At 49.8% G+C, this 18,036-nt stretch overlaps 1 protein-coding gene and 1 long non-coding RNA gene across 2 annotated transcripts; both read left to right on the top strand.

Moving 5' to 3' along the window:
* The first annotated feature begins 1,077 nt into the window (after positions 1-1,077).
* Positions 1,078-6,984, top strand: LOC113461124 (uncharacterized). Its single transcript, XM_026800593.4, has 2 exons — positions 1,078-1,915; positions 2,006-6,984. The coding sequence occupies exons 1-2, from the start codon at positions 1,835-1,837 to the stop codon at positions 2,744-2,746; spliced, it is 822 nt and encodes a 273-aa protein (XP_026656394.4). The 5' UTR covers positions 1,078-1,834; the 3' UTR covers positions 2,747-6,984.
* Positions 6,985-10,400: 3,416 nt separating this feature from the next.
* Positions 10,401-17,167, top strand: LOC148702686 (uncharacterized). Its single transcript, XR_015968008.2, has 3 exons — positions 10,401-14,344; positions 14,584-14,751; positions 15,829-17,167. It is a non-coding gene; the product is annotated as an uncharacterized LOC148702686 (long non-coding RNA).
* The last annotated feature ends 869 nt before the right edge of the window (positions 17,168-18,036 follow it).

Below are 18,036 nucleotides of genomic sequence, written 5' to 3'. Positions count from 1 at the left end.
GGCGAACTCATGATGAGGGTCCCTGGGCCCAATCGGGCGGCGCCTCGATCTCGTGGTCGAGGCCCTCCTCTTAAATGGGTACGCCGTTTCGCGCCTCAAAATGAACACGCGGCATGATCCGACGTCGGATGTTTCGGATCTCATATTGGCAGGATAGTGATCAGGGGAGGCTGAGGTTACATTGGCGCTCCACGTGTCCCTGAGGCTTATTAAATAAAGGGAGCGGGGGTGATGTCCGCTCGTCTTTCAAGGTGGTCCGGTTTTGCGAACCCATGATGAGGCCGTGAGATCCGATGGGACGGCGCTTCGATTTTGTACCCGACTTATTGATCTGGAGTGAATGCGGTGCTTCGACTTCCGAGGCCGACACGTGGCGCAATCCAGACGGGGGGTGGGAACCGAACCCGCCGATCTGGACCGTCAGAGGGGTCTATATAAACCCCACAAATCTGCCCTAAGAGTTCTATTTGGTTGCCTTTCGTTTTTGTCGTTTCCTCCTTCACTCCACCTTTCGACCAAATCTTGCCGACGGTGCCCGGAGTGATTTCCGGCGACTTTTCCGTAGGTTTCCACCCTGTGTTAGCTAGGGTTCCTCTTCCTCCTCCTTACTCCCTTTATTTTTAGTTTATTTCATTTCTCTGTAAAATGGGTCTTGGTCCAAATGAGGTGGGGTCGAGTTTGTCGGGGGAGGAGTTGGAGTTAATCCGCTCCCGGTTCTTCTTCCAGCCCGGGTTTCGTCTCGAAACTGCGGGGCCGGAGGATAGGGCGACGCGGCCGCCCCCAGGTCGGATCGCGATCCATCGCGAGACGCTCTGGGCCGGTCTACGGTTCCCTGTTCACGAGTTCGTGAACAACTTGCTGGTAGAGTATCAACTCGTTCCAGCACAGCTTGCTCCGAACTCGTGGAGGACCATAATCGGGTTCTTGTCCTTGTGTCTTGCGCACGGGATCCCGAAATCGGTGAGTATTTTCCGCCGGTGTTTTTTATTAAAGAAAAACCCGGCGGATGCAAGGTGGCTATACTTCGCCTTTCGGGGCGGTATGTCGCTCTTTCAGGGCGCCCCTTCCTCTATTCATGAGTGGAAGGGGAAATTTTTCTTTCTTGCGTCCGAGGTGCCGTGGGGGTTCAACCCGAGGTGGGGGCACCCTCGGTTGAAAGCTCTCAACAGGCTCTCCGAGCCCTCGGAGAGGGAGCTGAGGGTCTTGGACTCCCTACGGGCCCTCGGGAAGGGGTTCAACCTAACCGAGCTCCTACGGGAGGATGCCTTGGCGAGCGTGGGCTTGAGTTCGGCGCCCCGAGGGTAAGAGTAGTTGCATCGCTTTGTTTTTATCTGTTTTCTCTCCTCACTAACATCGGTCTGACACTTAAGAAAATTTTTGGTTTCAGACATCCCCCACATGCCGACCAGCAACACGTCCCTCTTCTCTCGACTGAAGAGGCGGGAGGCCGAGGCCGGGGGGGCTATTCCCCAGCCTCGGAAGAAGTCGAGGTCGGCCGGTGCTTCCACATCGGCCGGGACGGGAGGCCCGGAGGCGGGGGCCTCCGCAGTTGATCAGGGGCGGACACGGGCCGCCGGCGACGCGGGCCCAGCGGCCCCTCTCTGTCCCGCCCCCGTTGCCCAGCGGGGGGGGGCCGACCGTAATCCACTTACGGCGCCCGGGGCCTGAGCTAACCAGAGGCCCCGAAATTAGAGGCCCCGAGGTCCCTAGCTCGGACGAGCCGAGCTCTTCAAGGGTCCAGAGGGAGGAGTCGGCCGAGCCAGGATCCCCACTCCTCGAGGGGAGCTCGGCCATCCACGACGCCGATGTCGCATGCGCCGCGTTTCGGCGTGCGATGCTTCCAGCGGACCGGGCCGAGTTCCGAAACTTGCCGCTGGAAGAGGTTGTCGACGGTACCTACCGCAATACCGCTCGGGTAAGCTATTTTTCCAATTTTTCTTAGGCTATTGGCGAACATGTTATATGTTTTTCAACTCGTAATCGCTTTACCCTTTTTCTCTTGCAGCACATCCACAAAGTCGACACCCTGGTAGTCATTGCCCAAGGGTGTCAAGAAGAGACTCGGCAAGTTAGCCGGCAATTGGAGCTGGCTAAGAAGAAGATTGCCGAGTTGGGGGCGGCGCTGGCCGAGGCCGAGGCACGGAGGGAGGCCACTGAGGCCGGGCGCCTAGCAATGGTCGAGGTGCTTAATGAAGAAAGGGCTGCCCACTCCTTCGCCAAGTCAGCTCTGCGCGCCTCGGAGGTGCGCCAGGGGGAGGTCCAATCCGAGGTCGTGGGCCTCAGGTACGAGGGCGGGGTCCTACGCCTCAAGATCGAGCAACTGGAGGCTCGAGAAAGGAGGGCACTCGAGCGAGCCGAACATGCCATAGACTCCTTCAAAGAATCGGAGGAATTTTGCGACATGTTAGAGGAGGAAACCGTCGACGGGTTCCTCCGAGGCTTCGAGAACTTCCGGAGGCAGATGGCCCGATTCTGCCCCCAGCTCGATCTTTCGACGGTTCGTTCGAGGATGAGGCTGGGTTACAACTCTGATTCTGACGACGTTCCCGCCGCCCTGGCATCCGATGCGGAGTCGGCCGAGTTGGACGCAGCCGAGCCTGCGGCGGCGGTGGTCGAGTTGGAGGGGGTTCCCGAGGCACCCGCCGAGGCCCCTGCCGCAGACCTCGAGCCCGTGCCCGCTGAAGACCCTCCAGTCATCGCCATAGATGACCCCGAGGGTGACGCCGGCGCGACCGCCGCCCCTTAGGACTTAGATTTATTTCTTCTTTCCATTGTAATCGAGGTCGGCCTTCAAATTTTTGAATGGTCGACCTCCAATTCTGTACTTAGCCTTTTGGCATTTCATTAATGAAAAATTCCTTTTGTCACTTCGCACTTATCTCTCTTTGTCTTCCTTTGTTGTAAACGAGGCCAGGAGTTTGACTTATTGTTTTACCGACCCTTAACATAGCTTTCGAGCTACTTGATAAAGGCATGTTCTTTTTTGATTATGTTTCGCTTTCCTAAGTTCTGATTACACTAACCAGAGGGAGCTCCGAGCTTAGATTCTTAGGAAACTTTCCTTAGTCCTGCAACTCGGACTTGAAGATTGCAGAGGTCGCCGTATTTAGCTTTTGGATTTTTGAGGCACCGAGCTCGGGCCTCAGGCCTCCGAGCGGGGCCGTGCTAGACTTGCATAGGCCGCTATCTGGGGGTATCGCCGAGCTTTCAAGCTCGGCTTTTGGACCGTAGGTCTATAAAAAGATTAGTGCTGTCCCCCGATGGGGAGCCAATAATCAAATCGTCGCCAGGGCTTTCATAGTTATCGCCCTCGGACCCCGCCGAGGTTTCGGCGAGCGGGGTCGGAACCTGTAGAGGATACCTCTATCTTCTTGATCTCGATCAGTACGCCCGCGGTCGAGGTTATCTTCATAGGTCGACGTTGGGGTCTCTGCGTATGAGGGCTGAATTGGGCCCTTGTGCCTGTGGGTTCACATAAGTTGTCGAGGAGGTTATCGGTAGACGGAGCATGCATGAGGTCAGTAGACTAAACCGACTTGCAGGAGCAATGCGACTTTGGCCAGAATAAGGTCTCGATTTTAATCGAGATGTCGCTGGCAATATGTAGATAAATATAACAAGGCAAGCATCAAGTAGGATGTACCTTTTGTATTTCCAAAATTGCGCTCCTCGTAGCGGAGTGGGTGGCCTTATTTTCTCGCCAACTTTTCGGAATCATTCTTTGACTTTCGGAGAGCTCGGGCTTCTCATGGACCCGATGGCGCCCGCCGAGGTTGAAGGGGTTTGGGAATGCTCCATTAATCTCCGACTCTTCCCGAGGTCGAGGGAGTTTGGGACTCTACGGTCGAACCTCGGGGCATTCCGACCTTAGTCGAGGAATCTTGCGTCAGGTCGATGGGTCTGAGAACGCTCTATCGACTGCGATACATCCCGAGGTCGAGGGAGTTTGGGACTCTACGGTCGACCCTCGGGGCATCTCGACCTTAGTCGAGGAACCGTACGTCAGGTCGATAGGTCTGGGAATGCTCTATCGACCTGCGACGCTTTCCGAGGTCGAGGGAGTTTGGGACTCTACGATCGACCCTCGGGGCATCTCGACCTTAGTCGAGGAACCGTACGTCAGGTCGATGGGTCTGGGAATGCTCTATCGACCTGCGACGCTTCCCGAGGTCGAGAAAGTTTGAGACTCTACGGTCGACCCTCGGGTTATCTCGACCTTAGTCGAGGAACCGTACGTCAAGTCGATGGGTCTGGGAACGCTCTATCGACCTGCGACGCTTTCCGAGGTCGAGGGAGTTTGGGACTCTACGGTCGACCCTCGGGGCATCTCGACCTTAGTCGAGGAATCGTACGTCAGGTCGATGGGTCTGGGAACGCTCTATCGACCTGCGACGCTTCCCGAGGTCGAGGGAGTTTGGGACTCTACGGTCGAACCTCGGGGCATCCCGACCTTGTCGGGGAATCTTGCGCCAAGTCGATACTTTATCGTCCTGCGACGCTTCCCGAGGTCGAGGGAGTTTGGGACTCTACGGTCGAGCCTCGAGACATCCGACCTTAATCGAGGAATCTGAGGATCACAAACGACCCGACATTAGAAGAGATAATCATAATCATTGAAATGGACGAATCATTATAAAAAGGAGACTGAGTCCATGTTCCTGCTTGCCTAGAATCCCTAGGGGTTTCATTGGTAGTACATTCGTAGATTCTCGGAGTTCCAGCTTCGCAGAATTGGAGTCCCTTCGAGAGATTTCAACTTGTATGCTTCGGGCCGTTGTACTCGGGCGATTTGATACGGCCCTTCCCAATTTGGGGCGAGCTTTTCCTGCTCAGTTGGCTGATGTCACGACCCCCGCCCCGTTCCCGGCGGGCCGCCGCGACGGTCCTAGGGTGCGGGTAGGCATAAGGCCACCAGCCACCACGTAGAACCCTACTACCTATCAATCATAAATAAATTCTGAAAATTTTGGCATGATGCATGCACAAAATGATCACCTTTCCTATGGTGACCTGTCAGGATTATCTCATTACATACAACAACGCTACCTGTCAGAGCAGCAATCGCATAACCTGTCGCATAACGAACCTGGACAATATATATCAATACATCATCACAGGCATATAACTCAACTGTATAAAAATCTGGTTCCCATTCCATCCATGGTCAAACCCATATCCACAACAGGATCTATGACTGTAACTATACACTATATACAACAGAAGGTTTATAATACACCAAAAGGGTATAAACCTCTATCTACATTATACTATACTATGGAGCGGCACACTAGCAGGCAATCTCTAACCCTGCTCCTCTCTATACAATACCTGCCCTGCAATCAAAAACACCAAACTGGGGAGTGAGTATATAAATACTCAGTGAGTGGAGTAGAGAGTACTATGCACATGAGACCAAATATAATCATGGCTCGAGGTGAAATCTCAAGAGCATATGAGCAGTCATCAAGAACAGGATACACATAACTCAACATAAGAAATAAGGAGTAAATCATCACAATCCCAATCAACTCATCTGGAGCATATATAGAATAATCAAATAAGTATGTATGATAACATGAATATGCTCAACAGGTCATAGTACTGAATCATATAAATCAGGTGTCAATAGGCTGAATCATCAACAAGACAGCTATCGGGAGGTGGGTTTTACGCCCCAGGCGAACCAGCAACAACTCCCTACTGCCTTATGCATACATCGAATATGACACCACACCAATATGTAAATCATCACTGGACAGCTGTCGGGAGGTGGGTTTTACGCCCCAGGCGAACCAGCAACAACTCCCCACTGTCACATGCATATGCAGGATAAGACACCATACTGATAATGTAAATGCTAGACAGCTGTCGGGAGATGGGTTTTACGCCCCAGGCGAACCAGCAACAACTCCCCACTATCACATGCATATGCAGGATAAGACACCACACTGATCATGTAAATGCTGGCCAGTATCCAGAACAGAAATTCATCTTACATCTACATACTAAACGGCACCTCGCGGGAATTCTACATCCGCGGAAAGCCATACTGCACCTCGCGAGGTCTTACTATGCCCGGCGGCAAGCAGAATATAAGTCGTAGGACCGGCCGATCCTACGCCTAGGGCCGTGTCCCCCCTTAGGAAGGGACTGGGCTCCGCCCACCCAGAAGGCTACTATGTGCACAAAGGCCGATGTTCAACCCCATCGACTATAGGTGTCCTGCAGATACTGCTAAGCCATGCATAAATGCCATAATGCACCCTCCCAATACTCTACTAAAAAGGAGCATAATCAAGACTACCACTCACTCGGCCACGACCCAATTATAACTAACATCAGGGTTGGGAGTGAGGAATCACGGGAGTACAATGCAACTCAATATACCATGAGAAGGGCTCTACAAGTCTTTGAAATAGAGAAAATGAAATCAATTTACAAAAGAAGTTATTTCACAATTCAGATCCAATTTGATTACTCATCAACCCCTCGTAATTCCTCTCAATGTTTCCTCAAATGCATGTACAGAATAATCAAGCATAGAGAATCAAGATTATAGAGAAATCTACTACAACAATTAATCAATAAGCTCAGGTGGAATCAAGTCACACTTGGCAACATTCATGAAAATGAATAAGGAATGTGCTCATGGTGCAAAGTACAAGCTTCCACTCACCTGTCAATCTGGCACAACCCTGATACGCCTCCAAAAATCTACAGCTGGCAGTGGAGAACTTCTTCCTCTTGTTCCCTAGCTTCTTGCCCAACTGATATATGCATTTACAATATATTTAGTTTTGTATCAAGGGCTATAATCTACGTGCCAATTACAATATAGGGGACTTTAATTGATTCAACTCCCCCGTTCCCTAAATCTTTTCTTTTCTTTCCTTTTTTCTTTTTCTATTAATTAACTCACCATTTATGTGTATTAGGGACTCCCTTGCATGAGTACAAGGTCTCCCTTAGCCTAATCTAGGCTTAATACCCTATTTTGGCATAATTTCTTATTTTCCCACCCGGATGAACAGTAACCCGGACCGACAGCCGGTTACTTCATCCCGGGTTTGATCCACTTTCCAAACTCCAGATTTGATGAAATTTTTACCTAACATGCTACACTCATAGGAGATTCTAAAGAGGTAACATGCCTTGCTATCGGAGGTCGTTTGACCCCCTAAATAATTCGCCGAAGTTAGGACTTCGACACAGTTTTTTCGTAGTGCCGGAAAAATTTGTCAAAATCCGATTCTTCCTCTTTTAACCACCTCTACAATCCTTATCCGACCCTTCTAGACTATATCCACCCTTTGTATAGCCTAATGTCACCAAAAGACTAGATAGGGATGGATATTTATCTTTTTCTTTTTAGAAATCAAGGTCCTTGCGTAGAGAAAAAGGAGATCTACGTTTTTCCCTTCAGCTAGAAGTGCAACCGGGATCTCCTTCCTCTTCCTTTCTTCCTTTCCTCTCCTCTTCCTTTCTTCCTTTCCTTTCCTCTCCTTCTTTTTTCTTCCTCTCTGTCCGTCTGAGACTCCCTCTGTGACTCTCTCTCGGTTTCCATCCAAAAGCCACAGCAAACCCCCTAATTAAATCACATCAAAACACTATTTACCCTTTGTTTAATATTATTAAATTTCCATTTTGCCCCTAACACTTCAACATATCTACCGTTATGCCATTAACTTTTGATTCCTTCCAATTTTACCCTTACCACTTCAATGTATCTACAACTATGCCATTATCTTTTGATTCTTTCCTATTTTACCCCTTATATTAATTGAAAAGGACTATTCTATCCCTTTTTATATAAAAAAAAATATTTTGGGGTTATTACAGCTGAGAAGCCTCGGCTCTCCTGAGGACGAGGTCCCCTACTTTGAAGAGTTTGGGCTTGACTTTGGAGTTATAGTATTGGGCCGTTTTCTGTTGGTATCTTGCCATACGGACCCGGGCGACCTCTCGTGTCTCTTCAATGAGATCCAGATTATTCCTGAGTCGGGAAGAGTTGGAGTCGGGGTCGTAATGCTCCACCCTTGAAGAAGGGAGGCCGATTTCCAGCGAGATGACAGCCTCTGTGCCATACGCTAGGTTGAAGGGGGTCTCTCCTGTGGGCAATCGGAACGTAGTCCGGTATGCCCAGAGGACGTTGTACAAGTCCTCGACCCACTGTCCTTTGGATCGATCGAGCCTAGCCTTGAGTCCCTGCAAAATGGTACGATTAGTTACCTCAGTTTTCCCGTTTGTCTGGGGATGGGCGACCGAGGTGAAACGGTGGTCGATGCCGAGCTCGGGGCAAAATTCTCTGAAGTGGACGTTGTCGAACTGCCGGCCATTGTCAGATATAAGGATACGGGGGAGTCCGAATCTGCAGATTATGAACTTCCACACGAAGTCCCGCATCTTTTGCTCGGTGATCCGGGCCACAGGTTCATCTTCAACCCATTTGGTGAAGTAGTCGATGGAGACAACCAGAAATTTTCTTTGCCCGGTGGCCAGAGGAAAGGGTCCCAGAATGTCGATCCCCCACTGGGCAAACGGCCAGGGGGCGATGATTGAAGTTAGCAGGGCCGAAGGTCGGCGTTGGATGTTGGCGTTCCGTTGGCACCGGTCACACTTCCGAACAAAGTCCGTCGCATCCTTCTGGAGCGTGGGCCAGTAATATCCTTGCCGCAGGATCTTATGGGCTAGCGCCCGACCTCCCAGGTGATTTTCGCAAATTCCTTCATGGACCTCTCGGAGGGCATAGTCCGCCTCCGAGGGGCGGAGACATCTGAGGAGAGGAGAAGTGAATGATCGCCGATAGAGCCTGTTTTCATGTAAGACATACCGAGAAGCTTGGCGCCTGATCCGGCGAGCCTCTGTCTCATCATGAGGGAGGGTTCCGTCCTGGAGATAGCGGACGAACCCGTCGATCCAGCTCGGCTCGAAGTCGATGCACATGGTGGGTTCGGGTTCCTCCGTGCTGGGTGTCTGAAAATACTCGAGGGTTGTCTCCTTGGAAAGCTCGCTCATGCGGGAGGTCGCCAGTTTTGACAACTGGTCCGCCCTGAGATTCTCCGCTCTGGGAATGTGCTGGATGCTGAAAGAGCCTAAGGCGGACGTGAGTTTCCGCACTTTTTGGAGGTATTTCTGCATCGATGGCTCTTTTGCTTCAAAGTCTCCCTGTACTTGGCTCACTATCAGCTGGGAATCACTGAAGGCTTTCAGATCTTCCACTTTCAGTTCCTTCGCCAATTTGAGCCCGACAATGAGCGCCTCATATTCTGCCTCGTTGTTTGAGGCCGGAAACTCGAGGCGTAAGGTTTGCTCGGCCACCACTCCATCCGGGCTGGTGAGGATGAGTCCAGCTCCGCTACCCCCCGAAGTTGAGGACCCGTCCGAATATAGGACCCACGGTAGCCTCGGGGTTCCCTCCATAGATGCAGACGGTAGCTCGGGGTCGTCTGGCAAGGTGCATTCCACGAGAAAGTCGGCGAGTATTTGAGCTTTGATGGCCGGTCTGGGCCGATATTCGAGGTCGAACTCTCCGAGCTCGACCGTCCACTTGGCGATCCTCCCCGCACGATCTGACCTTTGCAATATTTGCTTCATAGGCTGGTCAGTCAGTATGACTATTGTATGTGCTTGAAAATAAGGCCGAAGTCTCCGAGCTGAGATGATAAGAGCAAAAATTGTCTTCTCAAGTTTAGAATATCGGGTCTCGGCATCCCTGAGGACCCGGCTGATGTAGTAGTCCGGCTTTTGGAGCTGGTCCTCTTCCTGGACTAGGACTGAGCTTACTGCTACCGGGGAGACGGCCAGGTATAAGTAAAGAACTTCGTCCCGCCGAGGCTTGGTGAGTAGCGGGGGAGAGGCCAGAAGGCGCCTGAGTTCTTCAAAGGCCTGCTGGCATTCTTCTGACCATAGGAAGTCCTTTGGCCGCTTAAGAATCTTGAAGAATGGGAGGCAGCGCTTAGCCGATCGGGAGACAAATCTCCCCAAGGCGGCGACCCGTCCGGTAAGCCGCTGCACCTCTTTGACTATCTTCGGAGGCGTCATTTCTTGCAGCGCTCAGATTTTCTCGGGATTAGCTTCAATTCCACGCTGGGTCACTATGAAACCCAGAAATTTGCCTGAGGTAACTTCGAACGCGTACTTTGCTGGGTTGAGCTTCATTCGGTACCTCCTGAGCTTGGAGAACGTCTCGTTGAGGTCAGCTACATGGTGCTCTGCCGCTCGGCTCTTCACCAACATGTCATCCACATAAACTTCCATATTTCGGCCGATCTGGTCCTCGAAAATTTGGCTGACCAGCCTCTGATATGTGGCTCCAGCATTCTTCAGACTGAAAGGCATCACCTTGTAGCAATAGGTGCCCTTGTCGGTGATGAAGGTCGTCTTCTCCTCATTTTCTGGCGCCATTCGGATTTGATTATATCCTGAGAAGGCGTCCATGAAGGTCAGCAATTGATGTCCTAAGGTGGAATCGACGAGCTGGTCGATGCTTGGAAGGAAAAAACTGTCTTTCGGGCAGGCCTTGTTCAGGTCGGTGTAGTCCACGCACATGCGCCATTTCCCATTGGCCTTCTTCATGAGGACTATGTTGGCGAGCCAGTCTGGGTAGGAGACCTCCCGGATGAAGCCGGCTTCAAGGAGTTTATCCACTTCCTCGGCTGCAGCTCGTTGTCGTTCCGGGCGGAGCCCCTCTTTTTCTGCTTCACAGGTCTGCTGGTCAGCTTTACCTGGAGTCGATGGACCATGACCTCAGGGTCAATTCCTGGTACGTCGGCGGGCGACCAGGCGAAGACATCAGCATTGTCCTGCAGGAAGCTGATGAGGTGATCCCTCTCGCGGACGCCAAGGCTGGAGCCGACCTGCACAATTAGCTCGAAAAAATTTTCTCGTAGAGGAACTTGAACGAGAAGCTCACCGGGCTCTACTTGCTTCTTCCAGAGGTCGTCCCTTGCATCCAGGGTTTCTATGGGTAGCGAGGGGCCCGTTGCCTGAGTCGGCGCCTCAGTTGGTTGCTTCACTCTGTGAGCCGCCATGTAGCACTGCTTGGCGACCAGCTGATCCCCGCGGACCTCGCCTACTCCTTGGCCAGTGGAGAATCGCATGAGTAAATGGCGGGTTGAGACTACGGCTCGGAGGGCATTTAGCCTCGGTCGCCGAAGGATGGCGTTGTAGGCTGAGGGCAGACGGACCACAAGAAAGTCCGTCCTCACAGTGCTTTCCTGAGGGGCGAGGCCGACCGTAACAAGAAAGCTGACCTCGCCCTTGACTGGGACCGAGTCTTCGGTAAACCCGACCAGTGGGGCATTAATTTTCTGGAGCCGTCCTTCTGGTAACCCCATTTTTTGGTAGGCATGGTAGTACAAAATGTTGGCCGAACTTCCATTGTCAACTAGGACACGTTTTACATCAAATTTATTTACAATCATGGAGATGACCATAGCGTCATCGTGGGGGGTCTCAACCCCTTCCAAATTCTCGTCCGAGAACGAAATGACTTCAGCAGTGCGCGGGCGCTTCGGGGAGACTCTTTGGGCTGATCCTCCTGCCGAGGCTCCTCCGATTACATTGATGGTGCCGGCGATGGGCCTATTGCCGTCCAGATTTTTAGGCGGTGTGGCGTTTGCCGCTGGCCTCCTTTCCTCACATTGGTTCCTTACGAACCGATTGAGTACTCCGCGGCGAATAAGCGCCTCTATCTCGTCCCGGAGCTGAAAGCAATCCTCCGTGTCGTGCCCGCGGTCTCGGTGGAAGCGGCAGTACTTCCTGGGATTGCGGGGAACTCCTGTATCCCGCATAGGAGGCGGAGGTCGGAAGAAGTCCCGACCTTCGATTTCCATCAAAATCTCGGCTCGGAGAGCATTGACAGGTGTATAATTCTCGTACCTCCCCGGGTACGTCCGAGGCCATGGTGGGGACCTTGGTCGAGGTGGGGTCCTCCGTTGAGGTTGTCCCCGCTGCCAAGGCGGGCTTCTCAGTCGGGGGAGGTTCTTCTCTCGGCGGGGGGATCGGCTTCTTTGGCGGCCGCGCTCCTCGCGGCGTTTCTTCTGCCTCCTTGAGGCGGGCTCAATCGCACCCCGCCTGGAGGCGATTGCCTCCTCGGCCTTAGCATACTTCCGAGCTCGGGCCAGCATCTCGGTGAAGTCGGCCGGAAGCTCTTCTCGATAGAGAAGAGGAATCGATAAGAGCGAGCCCCAGTCTTTAGAGCCGACATGGCTATTGACTGGTCCAGCTCGCGAACTTCCCATGTGGCGGCGGTAAAACGGTCTAGATACTCCTTGAGGGATTCCCCCTCCTTCTGCTTGATATCCAGGAGGGAATCTGATGTCCGCCGTTGGCGTCGGCTGGCAGCAAAATTGGTAGCAAACTGCCTGCCGAGTTGCTCGAAGGAAGATACCGTGCTCGGCTTTAGCCCAAAAAACCAAAGCCAAGCCGTCCCTCGGAGAGTTGCCGGGAAGGCCTTACAAAGTACGGCCTCCGAGGATCCTTGTAGGGCCATGAGAGCTCGGTAGCTCTCCAAGTGGTCGAGGAGATCGGTGATTCCGTTGTAGGGCTCCACTTGAGGCATCTTGAACCTCACGGGGATCGGCTCATCCTCGATCTGGCGGGAGAAGGGGGACTTGGTGGTGAATTCAAAATCCCCCTCTTGTCTTGCCTTCTTGCTATGGAGCGCTTCGATCTGGCGCTCCAAGTGCTCGACTTTCCTGTCGAGCTCCCCAACCCGTGGAATCGTCACCGTGGTTTGCTCCGGCTCACGGTGGTCTAGGGCTGATTCGGCTTCAGAGGGTTGGGGTCTTCTATTGAGACCTTCCCCCGGCAGCTCTCTTTGGGGGGAGACTCGCCCCTCGTTGTTGGCCCTGAAGGAGCCATGAAGATTCTGGCCTGGAAGAATCGGGCCGTTGGGAGGAAACTCCGGCAAGACCTGGGCCTGCGGGGGGAGCGTTGGTAAGGCCTCCTCGCGCCGCAGGCCTTGAACGGCAGCGGCCAGGGCCTGGACTTGCTGCACCAGAGCATTGAATTGCTCCGGCTGGACCTGAGGAACCGGGTCAGCTGGAGTAGGCGAATTCTGGACGGAGTGTCCAGGACTCTGTGGGCGACGCCGGGGGATATTGGAGGCTCCCTTACTTCTCAACTTCATGATCGCGACTCGGTCCCTTCCTCTAGCACCAACTGTTGCTGGAAATTGGACCCGGGGGCGATCGTCGGTCGAGGAGGGGGAGCGGCGGTGGACACAGGAGAGTGGCGGTCCGTCGGCGGGCGGCGTCCTCCGTCGGGGTGCCTGCAGAAAAGCCGATGGCCGGATTTTCCGGCGCCGGCCCTCCGATGCTTAAGTCAGAAGGGGGCAATCTGTGTTCAAAGGAGAAAGAGGAGAACAGTATTTTTCGAGTTTTTCGTGTCCAACCCCCATTTGAGAAGCAAGGGTTCCCTTTTATAGGAGGGTCGGTTTACCTGTGATGTGATGGGGCGAGACCGTCGTACGGCTCGGCATGTCGCTTGGACTGGCAAGCGATCGGGTGAATCATTGCATTGATGTCGGAAATGAGGCCATCGTACGACCCGAGCTGGCACGCGATCGGGTGAATCATTGCATTGGTGTCGGAGGTAAGGCCGAGATCAGAGACTTATCACGGTTGACTGGACTCCGCTGAGCTGATTTGCCGTGGAGAGCCGTGGGTCCGTAGATAATAGGAGCCATGCGCATTAATTGTTGAGTAAGCCGGAGGTGCGCATTAATTGTTGAGTAGGCCGGAGGTGCGCATTAATTGTTGAGTGAACCGGGGATTCGCATTAATTGTTGGGTGAACCGGGGGTTTGCAGAGGTCATGCGCAATAAATGCTGGGGCAGTGGCAGGATATGGCCCTCGGCCGGACCTCGGAGGGGTTCGGCCATAGTAGGTGGTCGACAAGGACAGACCTCTGGGGTCGGGAATTCTCCAGATCGGAGGTTCTGAGGTCGGACGTTCTGAGGTCGGGCGCCGACCTCAGTCGTCCAAGGTCGGCGGCTATGCGGCCTTTTAGAGGCGGGGTTACTATATTGCTGGGGGGAAAACCGTATTCCCCCAACACTTACATTACTCTAGTTTCTAAGAAGAAGGTAGCAAATTCAGCTGATGCTTACAAAGCTAGTGGCTTAATCCTTATCTTAGTAAAAATCATTTATCAAGTTTTAGCAAACTGACTTCTTCCTTTCCTGCCCGATTTCCTTAATCAAGCAATTTGCTTTTACTACAGGGAAGTTTATACTACATAAGGTAAAGGAGCTGGAGTGGATACTGCTGATGGTTTTGATCTTGGGAGGATGAGGTGGCTGCTTCAACGACTCGGGAGTCCCCCACACAACTTAAGATATGTAATTTTTCTTTTGGGAAAGAATTATTTTTGATCGATTTCTTTGTATTGATTGCTGACCCTTCTTTCCATACAACATTAAAATTAGAATGATGGTGAAAGATCCTAGATCGTCTATGCAATAGTAATCTTTTATTTTAGGTACCTGTACCTTGTGTGGTTGTTCATATTCTGTCTGGGATTAGTAACTGGTATTGTTTTACATGTCTATATGTTCATTATTGCATCTTCTTGCCGCAGATATTTGCCAAAAAATTTGAAGTGGTTGGAATCTTTTATTTAGTGTGCTGCAAGCACTCCCACATGTCAGAACACCCAAGCTGTTCATGATCACATTACCATTTGCTTCACAACCTCTATTTTGGAAAAGGCAGGACCCATTAGAAAAAGAAAACAGACTCCAAAGATGTATGTTTTGCAACTTTTTTAGATTTCATTTCCTTTACCGGACAATTTTTTATTATATGGTAGTTTTAATAATTATATTTTGTGAATGTTCAGTTGCCTTTCTGGATCCTTATATTATAGTCTTTTTTCCTGACTCTTGCATCTGCCTTTATTCTTCTTCCTGCTCTTGATGCAAGCAGCCAAGGGTAATTTATATTGATGTTTCCCAATCAATATAGATTTTCCTCCAACTCTAGTTGTAATATGACCTATCTGGACTTTGTCATGATGCAAACTTTGATTATAACCATAACCAAAGGGTGTTATCTATTTTATTTAGGTTTACCCCTTTTAATTTATCCAAACATTAATTCTTTTTCATGGCCTTATAAAAAAACTTCTTCCATGTTATCTTGGGCCTTCCCTCTTGCATAGGCTCTTCATCACCATACTCTCCTAATGGAGCTTGTCTACCATGTGAAATGCTAAATATTTGTCAGCACTTAACGATTTTTTGGTATTATGTAAACGTTATTTGATAACTCATATCTGACTCTGTCCTTTCTATTTTCCTCTGCTTACCCTATCAAATGAGTCACCTCAAAACACTCATCTCTCTAATGGCAATTTTATGTGTTTGCATCTTCTCTGTTACCTAAAACATTGTTCCCGGAAATATTCTAGTCATGTGGATGCTTGTTTTATTGATTTGTGTTCATTCTCTTTCGTATCAGCCTTCTTTACAGCTCAACTATATCAGCCTTCTTCAATTTTCACCCATATCAGTGGATTCTTTTGACCTGTCATCTTTGCAGCTCTGCTGTATCAGGGGACTACGTTAATCAATGAAAACCTGTCAGTGTTAGGATTGGATTTTATGTCATACTTAACTTTATGTTGAAGAAATGTACTTTTCTGTGCATGTCCGGGCCTTTCTAGGATACTAGACCCAAGTCATTGACATGCTACCAATCTGCCTCCCCCTCCTCTTCTCTCTGTGCGCATGCGTGTACGAGTTCATATTTATCTTTGTATGTTTGGGAAGTCTACAGCTAAAAAGTCAATTATAACCAGAGTCTCAGATGGCAACATCTACAGGGTGTTCATATTGCTGGCACCAAGGGAAAAGGATCAACCGCAGCATTTCTATCAATATCTTGTGGGAAGAAGGTATCATGGTTGGTTCTTATACTAGGTATTTAATAACTTCCCCTCTATCGAAGAATTGATTTTCAAAAATAGTTAGTTTAAAGGGGCACAAGTTAAATTATAGAAATTCCCTTTATTTTCACTTTAATTACTCCGCTTGAAGATGTTTTATACATGAGAACGATGAGCTTGTCATTCTTTTCTATGCACCTTCATTGAATTCTTACAAATAGTTTCTATCTGCTGGTGTTAAGTAATTTTTTAAAAAATGTTCCAGATGAGATGAATAGTACAATACCAACTGAAAATCTTTATGAGTGGAGGACAAAACATCGTGCCTCTCCACATTTTTCTTCTTTTTCTTTGTCCATGTTCATAGAAATAAGTTTGTATCTAAACTAGATGGTGCAGAATGATTCATACAATTTTTTCAAAAAAAGATTGTATCTAAGTTAGAAATAAATTGATTCATACAGTTTCTATCTGCTGGTGGTAAGTATTTTTTTCAAAAAATGTTCCAGATGAATTGAATAGTACAATATCAACTGAAACTCTTAATGAGTGGATGACAAATCATGGTGCCTCTCCACATTTTTTCTTCTTTTTCTTTTTCCATGTTCATAGAAATAAGTTTGTATCTAAACTAGATGATGCAGAGAATGATTCATACAATTTGCAGAGATGTCTTGACACCCTTCAGCTTTACCACGAATTTATTTCTTAATCCTTATCTCTGTTAAAAACATTTAATGTCATCGCATCCATTCACCTGCCAGACATATTGAACCAAATAAGCTTGCCAACCATGTAGCTTCTGGTGAATTTTTATCTTAGTTTCAGATAAATTCTACTTTTTTTTATCGTTGTTTTACTTTAGGACTACCTAACAGATCCAGATGATGAAAAGTATCAATTGTAGGTGTTTCTTGGCCATAAATTCTGATTGCTACCTTATTTTTTAACTCCATTCCTATTGAAATTGCATCCAACTCCTCTATCTTAGTTCTACCAAGTACTCATTTTATTCCTAGTAACTTTCCATCATAATTCTTATCATGCAATTTTTTCCTTTTTTAAACTGTAGTTGTATCCTTTTCTTAAATAACAAATTAGATGACTGCTCTTAAATATCGAGGAAGGATTAAGAGGTAATGGATAAAAAGATGACCTGTAATATGTCCTCTTTGAACTGGTAGCTGTCTTTCCACGAGCACTTTCCGAGCACAACTATCTTACATATATCCTTGATGATCTTAATAAACCTCTCTAAGCACCTTATTTCTGTAAATACCCTCTAAATAACTTCTCATGGTACTTGATTGTGTGGTGTCTACAATCAACAAAAAATGCAAAGATTATCTGATGCCTTTTCTTGTTGGTGGGAACTTATGATGCTCCTATTGTTCCACCTCTAGTGCAGTTTTGAATCTTTAAAGTTCATAAATGGCTTTGTTCAGGCTGCTTCTATAACATTCCTTTTCCCCTCTTCAAGATCTTGCAAGTCCTTTAGTGGAAAGAAAATCATGTCAGCCGACCAGGGATAGGGGGTACAGTCCCCGGTGGCGAGACGGAAGATCTTGGCGGCTCAACACACAAACAGATTTATGTTAGAGCTGGAGGGCATGTGGTCCTCCTTGATAAGGGCCAAGTATGGTACTTTAGTGCTTGGAGCTCGAGTTAGCCGACACCACTCACCGATTTGGAGGGAGATGCATGCTAGAGCAGCGCTAGTGCTCTCGGAGATTAGATGGGCCATTGGAGACGGCCGGTCCATCGATGTGCTAGAGGATGCATGGGTGACTGAGCAGCCGATCGGCTGGCTGCCGACTATGGTAGATACGTCGAGGCTAGTTGGCTACAGAGTTAGTGACCTGGTGGGGGTCGTTGGCGGGAGGGTTTGATTCGGAAGATTTTTGGGGAGCAGTTGGCAAAGATGATCCTGGTCCTACCGGCTCCTTCCAGGAAGAGGTTGGATCGGCTGGTCTGGGTGCCGACAGGGCGCTTGCAAGTGCGTGCCAGGAATCTCTAGGTGTTGATGAGCAGGGAGCCAGTGCGGCGGATGGAGGGAGGTTAGATTGGAGGATGAGGATTCACTCACGTGTGGCGCTCTTCATCTGGAAGTAGAAGTGGGAATTGGGCCGGGCCGCCCATGGCCCG

This window comes from Phoenix dactylifera, chromosome 8 (genome assembly GCF_051530095.1).
Source record: "Phoenix dactylifera cultivar Ajwa chromosome 8, Ajwa_hap1_PhDact_Kaust_v1.1, whole genome shotgun sequence".
NCBI lineage: Eukaryota > Viridiplantae > Streptophyta > Magnoliopsida > Arecales > Arecaceae > Phoenix > Phoenix dactylifera.
Note: the sequence above shows the minus strand (reverse complement) of the source record. Positions and strands in the feature narration are given on the sequence as shown.